Source organism: Phyllobates terribilis, unplaced genomic scaffold (assembly GCF_046119375.1).
Source record: "Phyllobates terribilis strain yellow unplaced genomic scaffold, ASM4611937v1 Scaffold_7__3_contigs__length_470593459, whole genome shotgun sequence".
Classification (NCBI taxonomy): domain Eukaryota; kingdom Metazoa; phylum Chordata; class Amphibia; order Anura; family Dendrobatidae; genus Phyllobates; species Phyllobates terribilis.
In genome coordinates this window covers 411,813,017-411,828,034 of record NW_027362767.1, presented here as the reverse complement: position 1 = coordinate 411,828,034, position 15,018 = coordinate 411,813,017, and the positions used below count along the sequence as shown (strand labels likewise).

The 15,018-nt window shown below is 43.0% G+C and overlaps 1 protein-coding gene across 1 annotated transcript; it reads left to right on the top strand.

The window, feature by feature from the left end:
* The first annotated feature begins 343 nt into the window (after positions 1 to 343).
* LY6G6C (lymphocyte antigen 6 family member G6C) lies at positions 344 to 8,555 on the top strand. The gene is made up of 4 exons (XM_073641720.1): positions 344 to 464; positions 780 to 851; positions 6,506 to 6,616; positions 7,960 to 8,555. Exons 1-4 carry the CDS (start codon positions 359 to 361, stop codon positions 8,154 to 8,156), a joined length of 486 nt encoding a protein of 161 aa, XP_073497821.1. The 5' UTR covers positions 344 to 358; the 3' UTR covers positions 8,157 to 8,555.
* Positions 8,556 to 15,018: the final 6,463 nt, after the last annotated feature.

The following is a 15,018-nucleotide window of genomic DNA, read 5'->3' as shown; positions in this document are numbered from 1 at the left end:
TGTCCTGTACCGATCATGTAGATCAACGCCAGGCATTTCATGCCAGTTTAGTCTGCATATGTTTTTTTTTTTTTGTTTTGGGTCCTGCATGTCACTGGTTGAAAAACTGAATCCTAAAGTGATATCATTTTATATAGCAAATGCTTAAAAAAAATGCCAAAGAAAAGAACATATGCTAAAATGATATCACTAGTGTGGCTGTCCAGCGCGTGGACATCTAGTCTCGGAATCTACAAAGTTTGTGGTGGAGGTGAATCGCGATTGTGCATTTTCACAACAGCTGGAAAACCCTGTGTTTATGTCGTTATCTCTGTACCAAACACAGCTAAACAGGTGTGGCCGCTAGTCGTCCAGTAACATGATCCAACTCCTCCTTCTAACAGGACGAAGTATAAAGGGGTTTTATGTATCGGAAAGCTCTTCACAGTCAAAGGGACAAGAGGAGAAGAAAGTCACAGTGACAAGTTGGTAATGCCACCGAGCTTTATTTATTTCATTACCATTCTTTTCGGATATAGTTGTAACCTTCTCTAAAAAAAAATTCTCCTCCGTTCTATTGCATCAATTTCCTAAACTTTGGGACTGAAGCTGTTTCACTTGGAATTTTTACCTTGTAATCATCAGTTTCCTGCATATGCTTCCCAGCTCTGCCTCTCTCACTAATTCTTCTCATTTTCTCACTATCCTCTTCTGCTCGCTAAACTCTTGGAGCTGTCGAAAGTTTTCACGTCCCTCCAGGATCTATAAGTAATCTACAGACTGTCTTCTTCTCCTCGCAGAGCTTTATCTGGAAGTGAGGACCATGAAGACACTCTTTTGCATCAGTTTTGCTCTTGGGTTGATTGCTATCGGTAAGTGTCGTGATTTTTGTATTCAAAAAATTGGTCAAAGACTAACAAAACAACCCACAAAAATTTGGCTATAATCAAATGGGCTGAGGGTATGTAATACTTCATAACCTGTATTTTTTTCTTTTGGGTGATTTTACCTAGCAGATGCCTTTCTCATGTCTATTGGCCCCAACAAAAATGACATCTGTCAGAAAGTTCTTCTCGGATTTTTATGTACTTTACAGAACTTTCAACTAGTAGGAGCATATAATGAACATTCTTGATTATCATTTATCTCCATCTGTACCTTATGAGTGAAATATCTAGATAAAATACTTGAAGAAGGGTGTGCCAATATACAATACGTAGAAGGGTCTTGTAGTCAACCCAAGTTTACAGCCCATACTTAGTTTACTTGTTGACTCTGTACAGATTATTTGGGATCTTTAAATGTCCAAGTCCAGGTGTGTTTGACTTCAGTTTTTGCTAAAACCTTCAGGCATTTAGATGTTTCTTGCAGGCATTGAGAGATTTGAAGTTCTAGTGCCCCACCTTGTCCTCAGGCCACTTACAGAAGCACTAGAAGTACATGAGACACAGGGCGTAGACCTCTACATTTCGACTGGTTTTCTGAACATTGAAACTGTCCAGATTCTTTTATTTTTTTTTCGATGACACCACAAACTCAGCGCTAGCTCAGTGAAGCAAATTTTTCCACAAGTGGAAATGTCCATACATGATTGGAATGTCATGCAGGGCTGTAGTTATTGTAACGGGGAAACTGGGACACAACCACACAGGACAGTCAGTGAGTGCAAAAAGCAGAAAGTATTTTTTTCGAAAAATAACTTTGGGTTAATTTGTACTGTTTTGTAGTAATAAATTTTATGTTGGTGATAAAATTTTACATACAATTTGAGATGATACTGTAGGTCCACCCGGAAATACATCATGGGCTTCTTTAGTCCCAAATGGATAATATGCATAATTCTTCTTAGCCTAAAAGGATGTTTTTGAGACTTTTTTAGAATAATTCCTATGTAGAAACTATAGCTAAAACTTGCTTTAAATACCTTTGAATGATCCCTTCTTTCCATATGTTGAAGATCCTATTGACATTCTAACATATGGAGAGAGGAGATTCCTATACTATGTGGAGAACCTACTTTAAGATGGACACTATTCAATGCTCCAGGGTGGGGTGAGGTCGATGACTGTAGTACTAGCCTTAAATATTAACTGCGACTTCCTGCATGACGGCCTGTTACGGTGACGGATGATTGCATCTACAGCCAAAACAATATATCAGACTGTTAAAGACAAGTTCATAATTGACTCTTAAGAAGTATTGGCCAACATTGACATGTCCATTTTCGTTGGCAGCTGAAGGTCAAATTTGGCGGAAATAGTAATGCCCATGAAAATGTCACCCTATAGTTGGCCAACATTGTCAAGATGTGTTGGTTTTCTGGTGGTCATCTCAAGCAGTCACAGTTGTTTGACTTTTTGGAATTAGTGATGCTGAAGGTGATCCACTGGTGCCGGAGATTCAATGGACATTCATACGATGATCTCCTTTTAAGGTTGGAGGATTTGATGAAAAGAACATGTACTATCTGAGGAAAAGCCAAGATATGATATGACAGAAATAAGACTTCCTGTAACTAGTATTGTGATGTGATTTTCTTTGATTTTTTTTTGTAAATTGTTGTGTAACTTGGCCTTAGTTTTGGTTATTGCATTAGTATGAAGTTTATAAAGTGCCATTCCAGAAGGTAGTCCTATAATGACTTCTTATATGGGTTTTAAAGATGTTAGAGGTCTTCTTGTTTCATCCCTTTCACCTTGTCGAAAAAAGTGAAATCATTTTTTTAGTGTCTACTTCTACCTTGACCTTATTAGATCAATATTTGATATGTCAACACTGGAAATTCTCGCTTTAAAGATAATGTTAGTGGTTGCACCAGTGAAATGTCAAAGGGGAGGGATATAAAAATGAACAAAGACATTAGGATGTGGGGAGGACTAGTGCTAAAAAGTGCAGAGGGTGCTAAACAGGTGGGACACTGGCTTAGAAAGGGGAACAAATTACACATTGTTAACGAAAAAATTGATGCGTAGTGAAACCAGGGAATCAACCCTCTCTCTATGGGAACATGATTTCATCAACTCTTGCCTATAGATGGCAGTAGCCAATGTTAATGCCAGATTATATAGAAAGCAAGGTTACACCCTTACGTTATGCAACAGAGATCTGACAGATAGGACACAGTGACTGATTCTCATGAAAGTCAACCATGACCTTAAAATGAGCACAAACACTTGTGGTTGAATTCAGTCAAGTTTCATTTTTTTAGGCTTCACATCTGATTTGTCCACCTATTTAAGGTGTACGATATGATACACTTTATTGAGGGAAATTGTAGTATTTACCTAGTGGTTATTGTATACTGAAAGAGTTGATTCATCAAAACTCCGATATTGCTTCCTACTAGAATGCCAAACTTGTGTTTGCAATTAATAAAAAAGTAAATCTTCTATTTCGACTTTACATGCAATGTAGTTCCTAATAAACAACAAGAAGGTGGATGGTTTAAGCTACATTAAATAGGTCCCGCAACTCTCTACTTCCTAATGATGTCCTAATACTCGAGCAACCTCTAGACAAGCAGTCATAAATGGACTGATCTTACCAAGAAAAAGATTATTCCAACTTAAATACATATACTGATTGAAAAATATATCCTTGGGGACAACATACTTCATCAACTGTTCTATGCGAGATTAATAATGAGACCACACCCAAGGTCCAAACATGGATCATAATAGAATTTTATGGTGTTCATCTAAGTTAGGTTCAGTAAGACCATGAGAAGTCCATGTTTGGAGGCTATATTAAGGGTGTTTTAGCCTTGGTCATAGTCTGCTTTTGAGCTGGCACATCTTGTAGGCCTAATTCTTTGACAACAAAAGAGATCTATGAACCACATTAGTGTTCTGATGTATCAGCTTAGCCGTTTGGTGTTATAAACCATATTTCTTGAATTATAGTGCCTCCTACCATAGGTATGTAGTTATAAAAGGTGTTGAGGTATTTGTAGCTGTTGAGCCCTGAAGGCTCCTGCCATATGAGAAGAAGCCATTATTATTAACTAGCTATTGAACCCGTTCTACGCCCGGGTGGCGAGCATTTTTATTGGTATATAGTCTCCCATGCTGGTATGTGCAGCCCCCCTCCCGGTATTTGTGCTGCCCCCATCCTGTCCCCACCATCCAATCCCCGTATGCGTGGCACCCCTCATCCCCAATCCCGGTATGCGTGGCACCCCTCATCCCCAATCCCGGTATGAGTGGCTCCCCTCATCCCCAATCCTGGTATGCGTGGCTCCCCTCATCCCCAATCCCGGTGTGCGTGGCACCCCTCATCCCCAATCCTGGTATGCGTGGCACCCCTCATCCCTATTCTGGTATGCGTGGCACCCCTCATCCCCAATCCTGGTATTCGTGGCACTCCTCATCCCCAATCCCGGTATTCGTGGCACCCCTCATACCCAATCCTGGTATGTGTGGCACCCCTCATCCCTATTCTGGTATGCGTGGCACCCCTCATCCCTATTCTGGTATGCGAGGCACACCTCATCCCCAATCCCGGTATGCGTGGCACCCCTCACCCCCAATCCCGGTACGCGTGGCACCCCTCATCCCCAATCCTGGTATGCATGGCACCCCTCATTCCTATTCTGGTATGCGTGGCACCTTTCATCCCCAATCCTGGTATGCGTGGCACCTCTCATCCCCAATCCTGGTATGCGTGGCACCCCTCATCCCCAATCCTGGTATGCATGGCACCCCTCATCCCCAATCCCGGTATGCGTGGCACCCCTCATCCCTATTCTGGTATGCGTGGCACCTTTCATCCCCAATCCTGGTATGCGTGGCACCCCTCATCCCCAATCCCAGTATGCGTGGCTCCCCTCATCCCCAATCCCATTATGCGTGGCACCCCTCATCCCCAATCCCGGTATGCGTGTCACCCTTCATCCCCAATCCTGGTATGCGTGTCACCCCTTATCCCCAATCCTGGTATGCGTGTCACCCCTCATCCCCAATCCTGGTACGCGTGGCACCCCTCATCCCTATTCTGGTATGCGTGGCACCCCTCATCCCTATTCTGGTATGCATGGCACCCTCATCCCCAATCCCGGTATGCGTGGCTCCCCTCAACACAATCCCATTATGTGTGGCACCCCTCATCCCCAATCCCGGTATGCGTGTCACCCCTCATCCCCAATCCCGGTATGCGTGTCACCCCTCATCCCCAATCCTGGTATGCGTGTCACCCCTCATCCCCAATCCCGGTATGTGTGGCACCCCTCATCCCTATTTTGGTATGCGTGGCACCCCTCATCCCCAATCCTGGTATGCATGGCACCCTCATCCCCAATCCCGGTATGCGTGGCTCCCCTCATCCCCAATCCCATTATGCGTGGCACCCCTCATCCCCAATCCCGGTATGAGTGGCACCCCTCATCCCGAATCCCGGTATGCGTGTCACCCCTCATCCCCAATCCTGGTATGCGTGGCACCCCTCATCCCCAATCCTGGTATGCGTGGCTCCCCTCATCCCCAATCCTGGTATGCGTGGCACCCCTCATCCCCAATCCTGGTATGCATGGCACCCCTCATCCCCAATCCTGGTATGCATGGCACCCCTCATCCCCAATCCTGGTATGCATGGCACCCCTCATCCCCAATCCTGGTATGCGTGTCACCCCTCATCCCTATTTTGGTATGCATGGCACCCCTCATCCCTATCCAGGTATGCGTGTCACCCCTCATCCCCAATCCTGGTATGCATGGCACCCCTCATCCCTATTCTGGTATGCATGGCTCCCCTCATCCCTATTCTGGTATGCATGGCTCCCCTAATCCCGGTATGCGTGGCACCCCTCACCCCCCACTATACTCACATCCCCAAAAAAATAAACAGTTATACTCACCTTTCTTCTCTGTACTCCAGCACTGCAGACAGAGCACCGCGCTGACTGGCGCCATTTTGCTGACGACACACTGTAAATGGGTCTTCCGTAAAATGGCGTCGGATAGCGCTATGCGCACGTGCCGATACGACGCCTCACTCCGCCCCGGTCTCCGCTGAAGAGAGGCGCCGTGGCAATGCTCCTCCCGGTCAGGTAAGTATGTAAGTATGGCGCCGGAGATCGCAGTGTGCGTTCAGTGTCTGCGCATACCGCGATCTCGGGCGCCATACACCTCCTCTTACCTGTAACGGCTGGATGCGGTCTTCTGTCTGGAGCCCGACTCCGCGTCACGCATGCGCACTCTATCGAGGCTTCAGACAGAGACACGCATCCCCCGTTATATTATAGATGACAAGTGAAGATAAGGGCCCTATTACAGACTTTGCATTGGGGCCATGGGGCTTCAAGTGAAGGACATGTTCCCAGGACATGGGCTGCAGAAGTTACTTAATCCGGAGATTACTATCTGTTTACATAAGGGCCTCCAGGATGGGAAAGATAAAGAATAATTAAATCCTTTGCCTATTCATGACAAGGAAATCCACCTTGTTTGCTTAAGGCCGAATGTAAATTTTCATTATGTATCCTAGTCTGTGGAGTGTAACTTTTCTATGTTTACCTGTTCTCTACCTGCAGCCTCCGCCTTGACGTGTAAGAGCTGCAAATTCCGGGTACTGTCCATGTGCATCACCAAATCTTCAGAAGTAGACTGCACTGGAAACTGCTCCTTTACTAAAGTGTTCTTAGGTAAGTATCGACAAAATGGAAAGTTCCAGCCATAAAAAGTCTTTTTTTTTGCTTTAGCTCCTTAACGACCAGAGTCTTTCAGTCCACTTTTTACTGATTAGCTTAATGACCCTTTTTTTTTACTTCTTGAGATACCAAGATAGTGTTTGCACTGTTCTCTCAGTGAGACATAGTTTTGCTTTTTTTAAATATCTATTTAATACAATACAATTTCACTTTTTTTTAAATTTGTGGTTTACTTTTCTCTAAATTTGCAAATGTACTATAATATAGAGTTTCACAATGGGCTCTATTTTGAGGGGGCTTTGTTGATTAATGATATGTGTTGTCTCCAGATTACAGGTGGGGTGGCAGGGGTTTGTGTTGGCGTTTTTTCTTTTTTACTTATTTTTGTGTCTAGCTTCTTTATATACAGTGACATTATAGATGGTGGGACATTGTATCTATCGGGTACCACATCTTGTGTTCTAGCTTGGAATATACAAAATTATGAGTTGTTGGGACACTGAATATTGGTTCTATATTAAAGGAGTTATCCGGGACTTTGTTTTTTCACTATGTGGCTAAGAACTTACCGATCTCTCCCGCCTCAAAGTGGTCACGGATCGATCCTACCAGTGATTCACCGGCTTCTTATGATGTCCTGTTGACAGAGAAACTTATTTTCCACTTTGACCTGTCCGACGGGGCATCACTGCCGATATCGTGCTGATTTACAGACGGTTCCCCGCTGCCTAATTGCAGGGAGCCGGAATTCAGTCGGCATAATTTCGTCAGTGACACCCCGTCGACAGAGCAGAGCAGAAGAGAAAGAACTGTTCTGTTGACATGAGGTCAAAGGAATCACCATCGAGCCAAGAGAGATCATCACTGGGCAGAGAAAGCGTGTAGTTAGCAAAGTCCTAGATAACCCATTGGAAGTACACTTTGACAATATGTGATGTTGGAGCACTGAATCTAGGTTATAGTATATCGTGACATTATGAGATGTTGGGGCACTGGCTTCTAGATCACAGTACTTTATAGGGACAGTTAATCTTGGTGTCTAGGTCAGAGTGCACTTTGACATCATGAGATGTTGAAGCACTGACTTTTGGGTTCCATTACATGGAAGATGTGTGACGTTAAGAAATTGAATCTTGGGATTTAGGTCAGATATACATTACGTTAATGGATGTTGGTTGACTGGGTCCCGGGTTCTATCCCTCAATGCACTTTGAACTCATCTGAAGTTATGACACTGTATCTTGGGTTTTAAGTCACCAGGCGTCACTATGACATTGATGGGGCACTATATCTTGACATTTCTATGACCTACTGTTTTTTTTTCATTATTTTTTTAGGTTCCTTCAACTTGTTCGATAAACAGAGTTGTATAGCTAATTGCCAAGATGGAAAAAACAAGACTGACTCTACCTTTGAGTTTCAGTATGACAATACATGTTGTAACACAAACCTGTGTAACAGTGGAACCTCTGCGAAGATGTCCGTCTTCCTCGGGCTGGGTATGGGGCTTCTGTGGCTTCTGAATGCCGTATGAGCCTTTTCTACCACGGGCACTGCAGACATAATACTATAGGACTGCCTCGAAGCAAGGCTGAATGAGCATGTGCAGATGCCATATGTGGCAACAAAGCTGGACCAGTGGGTTATGTTATTTGGTATACGAGTCACACAGTCAGGCAACTACTAGCCTTTCAAGGCTTTCCTACTTTCTTCCCCCATTCTCCATCATTTATGGATCATAGTCCAGAGCAACCCAACAATTACAATCTGTGAATATGAAGTCTCTCGATCGGACTGATTCACGTCAATGGGTTTACCTCTGCTGCTCTTTCTTAATCAGGTTTCCTTACTTCCTTTTGATTTGTAGACTCAGTAATAAAAATGTATTGTATAGGTAACTAAATATAAAATATTAAATCTTATTTGTGATAAATTTGTCTTACTGGTGTTTGTTCATGACTATATGTATAGAACTTAAATTAAAGTGTATCTGACTCTTATGCACATGCCAGTCTAATATGTCCAAAGACTATCCCGATTCTTATGTTGTGTAGCTTACCATCTATTTTCTGTGAGTGGGTGGTTACTGTTCATAAGCGTTCTACCAGCACCACAGGATCTGGAACTTCCTCTTTCCTCACTTTCAAGCATGCATTGCTCCTCCCATTGTCCAATGGCTTGCCAGCATTGAAATAAAATCCTACCTCTCTGGTATACCTGTATGCATTTTGACAGATAAGAGAGCAGCAGCCAAGAAAAAAGACCAGCCTTCACTTCCCATACAATGACAAAAACGCGCACATACTTCCTGTAGAGAAACAAAGACCCACCTCCGCTTCAATGCCCTGCCCATGCAGTACCTGCACTACACATAACAGAGGTCTGCTCTTTCAAGAATCTTCCTTTAAGTAAATGAAGGTCAATAACCAATATAGCTGCAATAGGGTATTGGTCACCTTCAACTTTTGTACTTTAGTAGTGTATTTTAGTCCAATAGTATATTCATATGCACAATTGACCAAACTTGTGCTTAGCTTGGCAGGCCTCCCACCAGGTTCAAAGACATTGTAGAGATTCAGAGAAGCCGAGGCACCAAGACAGCAGATTCTTAATAAAAATGTGATTTTTATTCCATATTACTTAAAATCATAACAGGTCTACAAAATTTGCCTCGTAGGGTATGAGCCTATAGTGACCTTTACCATAATTTTCCTTTCTCAAGCCCAGAAAAAATGCAGCTCAGTGTATTTTAGGATAGTTGTCAGTGAGCGATTGACACTGGGGTGACCTCTAGTGTTAAGGACTCATCAGCTGAAATGGATTCTGAAGGCATAGGTAAAGCTAGCAGCAGAGACTAGAGGCAATGGTGATGTGGAGTGGGCCTTGCCAGACAGCACATGGATCAGCAAAGACTAGGACAGCGGGTTTTACATGATGGTAAACAGAAAAGCGGAGCAGTAAGCACCAGAAGAAGCAGAGCCAGGGGTATGGATACAAACAATAACAGCAGATATATAGGAAATTTGGTAACTTGCTTGCAGAGATGTAGTTACACATGAACAACAACTATATAGGCTATCTGGTAACTTGCGAAAGAGATGTGGTTACACACTGAAACACACTGAAACAGGAACTTGCAGCAGGTAAATGGTTAATAGCAGAGATATATACAACCAGGAACTTATAGCAGTGATATGGTTAACCATAGGATGAGGTATTGGTAAACGAGTAACTTGCTTGCATAGACAATGATGGGAACAGCACCAGTATTAGAGAGGAGTCTGATATCAGGTACCTGTAGCAGCAGAATTGAAAGTGCAATAATAGCAAGATTCACAGGACTGAGCTAGGAGTTAGTTGCAGATGTTTGGATAGCAGGTAGGAGTTTATTAGAGACATGGTATACACCTGGCTTAAGCTGAGTGAAGTGGATAATGAGGTAAACTCATGTAAAACATGTGGTAGCTGAAAGCCACTCTTGTTGAATACTCAGACAATCCATAGCTCATAAGCTAACCTTAAATGGCCTTGGGGGATGATGTCCGAGGTGTTTTCTCGACTATCACAGTTACTAGCATGGAAAGAACTTGACATAAGAGAAGGAAGCAAGGTCTTGAGCCGGGACAGGTAATTAACATCATTGCCAATCAACGAAGGAACTATATCACTCCAGAGAGTTCTGCCAGTGGTCTGATGTAATTAATAAAAGGACGAATAGCTGCTCATCGGCGTTTTACCCTAATGTTTCTATAGCTAGCCTAATAAATATATACTCATACAATATAAATGTATATAAACAATGTATACATATATAATGCGGTGTATGTAGCGGACAATGTTGCATCACCCTAATACTGTGTGACTCTGTAGGAAAATTAGTATATGCAAATATTAGTAAAAGTTAATTATGGAGCAATTCACATTGCAGGTCTGTGCAGTAATCCCCTGTAATATACTGTATAGAACCTAAATAATACAATCATGCAGTGCTCAAACAACATTGCCAAAATAGCACTGCCGTAAAGTTGCCAAAATGTTGTCTAATGCTATGGCATCCAGTGAAGTTGCTTTTTTATAGATTTATACACCAAGTTTGATATTGATAGTGCAAGTATTGGGCGTGAAAGCCATTAGGGCTAGTGGCGTCCTGTTCAGCAGTAATAGGGATGTGCCCCTTTTGACTTGACCGGTTGAACAGCCCTATTGCCATCACTTTAGCTACTACAGAGATGAAAACTATAACTATAAGTGTAAGGGTATCTGCACTCGACGCCTTTTTCAGGGAGGTACATAAGCTTCCTTGTGACTCTTGAATAGTCTCCTTCATATTTGGTCTCATGCAATGGTACCTACCACAGTTCTCCTATTATTTTGCCACTGAATGTTATAAAGCCAACCACAGTGCCGCACAGTGTCAAAAGTATCCCTCTTGTACTAACAAAATGAAATGGACCCCAAAAAAAGCTTGCAAAGAAATTGGCTTCCATTTCACGATCATGGCCTTTTTGCCTTGGTGACATCAGTGTAGGGGTGTTTATTTTTACCAGTTGATTTCCATGCCACATGGAAAAGTTTGCCTCCTAGGGTATGATCCTATAGTGACCTGTACCGTAGGTTTTATCTTTCAAAATAATATTCATATATTGACTTAAACTTCATTCTCCAATTCTTATGGACGTCATGACTTCAACACAATTGTTTTCGAAGGTGTAATCGAGTGTTGTGTAGATACATGAGTCACCTGCACACTGACAATCATATGATCAGCAAAGACAATTTAATCTATTGTGTGTGGCTATACAAAGACTAAATAAAGAAGATAGTATTAGGTAATAATGGGAGTAACTACAACATACCTGCCAACTGTCCCCAAATGATCAGGACACTTTCGGAAAAAAGGTGAGCTCTCGAACTCTTGTAAAAATTGTGAAGTACAGAGGACACAACAACAACCTCCCGAAGAAATGCATGCCCAAACATTTCCTCTGTCCTGGGTCTGTGACAAAGTCTCATGAGACCCAGCCCTATGCCCTAAGGGAATAGACTCTCTGTTGGTGAATCGATTTGATGCAAATCAAATTTATGTCAAATGTTTAGGATTAGAACAATTTGAGATTCAATTCATCCAATTCGCATAAAGTGACTGCCACTATTTTACACATTACAGAAGATTGAATCAGCCACCGGAGGCTAACATGAGTTTAGGCACAGCCGGGCGGGCTTGCCCATAATGCTTTGTAGCTATCACATCACATGGTACAGTACAGCCAATCAGAACTATTACAGCCTGTAGAAAAGCCAAGGCAAGCAATGCAGTAACCATTTTGCAATGAATCTGGATAGTGAGAGAACATCACGGTTCATAGCTTAGACTTAGAGATAGCGAGAGAAGTACTGAATAAACTGCACAGATAGTGTGTGACAGCAATTCAGCGTAGAACGGTTACCATCTACTGACCTCAAATATGTTGAGGTCAGTTGGACATTACTGAAACTGTGTTTATGTTTAAGAGCTTGAAGTGAGTTGGATACAGTCCTACGAGACCTCAGAGTGTTATAGACATCAGGGCAATTGGAGGCTTTGCCCTACTCATGATTTGCAATTGCCACAAATTGATTTTTGGCAAAAAACTGCGAACTTGGTGAATATGCATTTCAAAAGATTTAATCATCTCTATTACATACAAATAGTCAAAATGTTCTTCGGCAAGAATGGTTTGTGTGTCTAGTGGAGGGCAGAAAGAGTCAGAGAGAGGTCCGCGGGTCCAGGAAAGCTGGTGTTTTGGCTACACTTAACTAGTTAATTGGGAGGAAATTATTGTTAGAACCCTCCTGACTTTTTGCCTATTTAATCCAGCTCCGCCCTCCTGGCCTTGCTGGACTTCAGTGTTACATTTACTCTTAAGCTAGCCAGGTGCCTTGTACCTTACTCTGTAGTTTGCTTAGTCTTTTGACCACTTGAACTTCTGTTTGTTTGTCTTTGCTCTGCTACATTTCTGCTAGGAGGTGTCCAACTATATCCCAGTCCTTAGTTCTTGTAGGGACCCCTCCCTTATATCTATAGGTCTGCGTTCAGACTAGCCGAGGACTTAGGCGGGTCTGTTCACAAGGAACAGGTCCCCCGCTGCATCGTAGGGAATCAGCTTAGTCCTATTGTAGGGACAGTTTTCCTATCTTTCCTTAGTGTTTGTAGCAGTTCATAATAGTAAGTCCAGCCCAAAAAATAAAACACTCCTGATTTCAGCATGGTGTCGGTTCAGGAGTTGGCTCAACGCCTGCAGGGACTGTCTTTGGAGATGGCCGAGCTCCAGCAACACGTGAGTAGCTGTCCTGGAGCGCATTTTGTCAAACCGAAGGTAGGACTGCCAGATTTTTTTTTATGGTAAATGGCAAGATTTTTTTTTCCTTTAAAAACGCTTGTTTATTATATTTTCGTTTAAGACCCAGATCCTCGGGGAATGAATCACACCACATTGGGTTTATAATGTCACTTTTGCGCAAAGAACCACAGGGATGGGCCTTTTCTCTACAACCTAATGATCCGTGTTTTAGATCTGTGGAAGATTTTTTTTCTGCTATGGGGTTGCTGTATGATGATCCTGATCGAGTCTCATCTGCTGAAACTGAATTAAGACGTTTGAAGCAGGGATCAGGTGATGTGGAAAATTATTGCACATACTTCAGAAGATGGTCGGCTGAAGTGGAATGGAATGACTCAGCATTAAAATGTTTGTTTCTTGATGGTCTACGTGAAAGGGTTAAGGATCTGCTGATTGCCTTCCCAAAACCTGGAACCTTGCAGGAGGCAATGCAATTAGCCATACTTGTGAACAGGAGACTGCGTGCTAGGAGTAATGAAGATAAATCTACTGCTATCGCAGCTCCTAGTTTTCAGAGGGTCTGTTCGGAGGGTGGAGAACCGATGGAAATTGGGGCGATGTCACCCCACTCTCAGGAAAAAGACCGCAGGTTTGCTAAAGGGTTGTGTTTTTATTGCGGTAAATCTGACCACTTTATTAAGAACTTTACATAGTTTACATAGTTTATAAGGCCGAAAAAAGACAAGCGTCCATCCAGTTCAGCCTATTTCTTGTGCACTGCAGCTATTCCGCAGCGTTGATCCTGGGGAACGCAAAAAAAAAAAAAAAAAAACATGCGGTATAGGCCAATTGACATCATTGAGGAAAAAATTCACTTCCCGACACCAATCTGGATTAATTAACTATCACTAAGCATAAGATGTAATTTTATTGTTCTCAAGAAAGGCGTCCAGGCCTCTCTTGAACTCATTAAGTGAGTTGGACATCACCACTTCCTCTCCCAGAGAGTTCCAGAGTCTCACGGCTCTGACCGTAAAGAATCCCCTTCTATGCTGGTGCAGGAACCTCCTTTCCTCCAGACGCATAGTGTGCCCCCTCGTCTTTGTCACCATCCTTGGTATAAACAGGTCATGGGAGAGATCTCTGTACTGCCCCCTGATGTATTTATACATGTTTATGAGGTCTCCCCTAAGCCTTCTCTTTTCCAACGTAAATAGGCCTAATTTTGACAACCTCTCTGGGTATTCTAGTCCCTCCATTCCCTTTATTACCTTAGTCGCCCTCCTTTGTACCCTCTCTAGCTCCAATATGTCTTTCCTGAGCACCGGAGCCCAGAACTGTGCACAATATTCTAAGTGCGGCCTTACCAGCGCTTTATACAGAGGAAGAACAATGTTCTCATCATATGCCCCTATTCCTCTTCTGATGCATGCCATGACTCTATTTGCCTTCGCAGCTGCTGCCTGACACTGGGCACTCCAATTTAATTTGCTATTAACCAAGACGCCCAGGTCCTTCTCCATGTCAGATTTCCCCAACGGTTTCCCATTTAATATGTATGGGTGACTGCTGTTTTTCTTTCCCATGTGCATGACCTTACATTTATCGGCATTGAACCCCATTTGCCATTTTTTGGCCCAACTCCCCAATTTATCTAAATCCTCCTGTAGCTGTGCCCTATCCTCATCTGTGTTAACTACTTTACAAAGTTTAGTATCATCTGCAAATATTGCTATTTTACTATGCAACCCTTCCACTAGATCATTAATAAATATATTAAATAATATAGGGCCCAAGACAGACCCTTGAGGCACCCCGCTAGTAACCCTGACACACCCTGAGCTTACTCCATTGATAACCACCCTCTGCTTTCTATCACTCAGCCAGCTATTTACCCACTTGCACACATTATCCCCCAGACCAAGCATTCTCATTTTATATACCAACCTTTTGTGTGGCACGGTATCAAACGCTTTGGAGAAGTCAAGGTATGCAACATCCACTGACTCTCCCCGGTCCAGCTGTGAGCTCACCTCCTCGTAGAAGGCCATCAGGTTTGTTTGGCAGGAGCGATCT

Bases quoted from the DNA above. Each gene is read 5' to 3' on its own strand.
- LY6G6C (XM_073641720.1), top strand. From the start codon at position 359: ATGATCCAACTCCTCCTTCTAACAGGACGAAGTATAAAGGGGTTTTAT. The intron at 852-6,505 runs GTAAGTGTCGTG...CTCTACCTGCAG, and splicing joins TCTTGGGTTGATTGCTATCG to CCTCCGCCTTGACGTGTAAG. The intron at 6,617-7,959 runs GTAAGTATCGAC...TTATTTTTTTAG, and splicing joins CTTTACTAAAGTGTTCTTAG to GTTCCTTCAACTTGTTCGAT.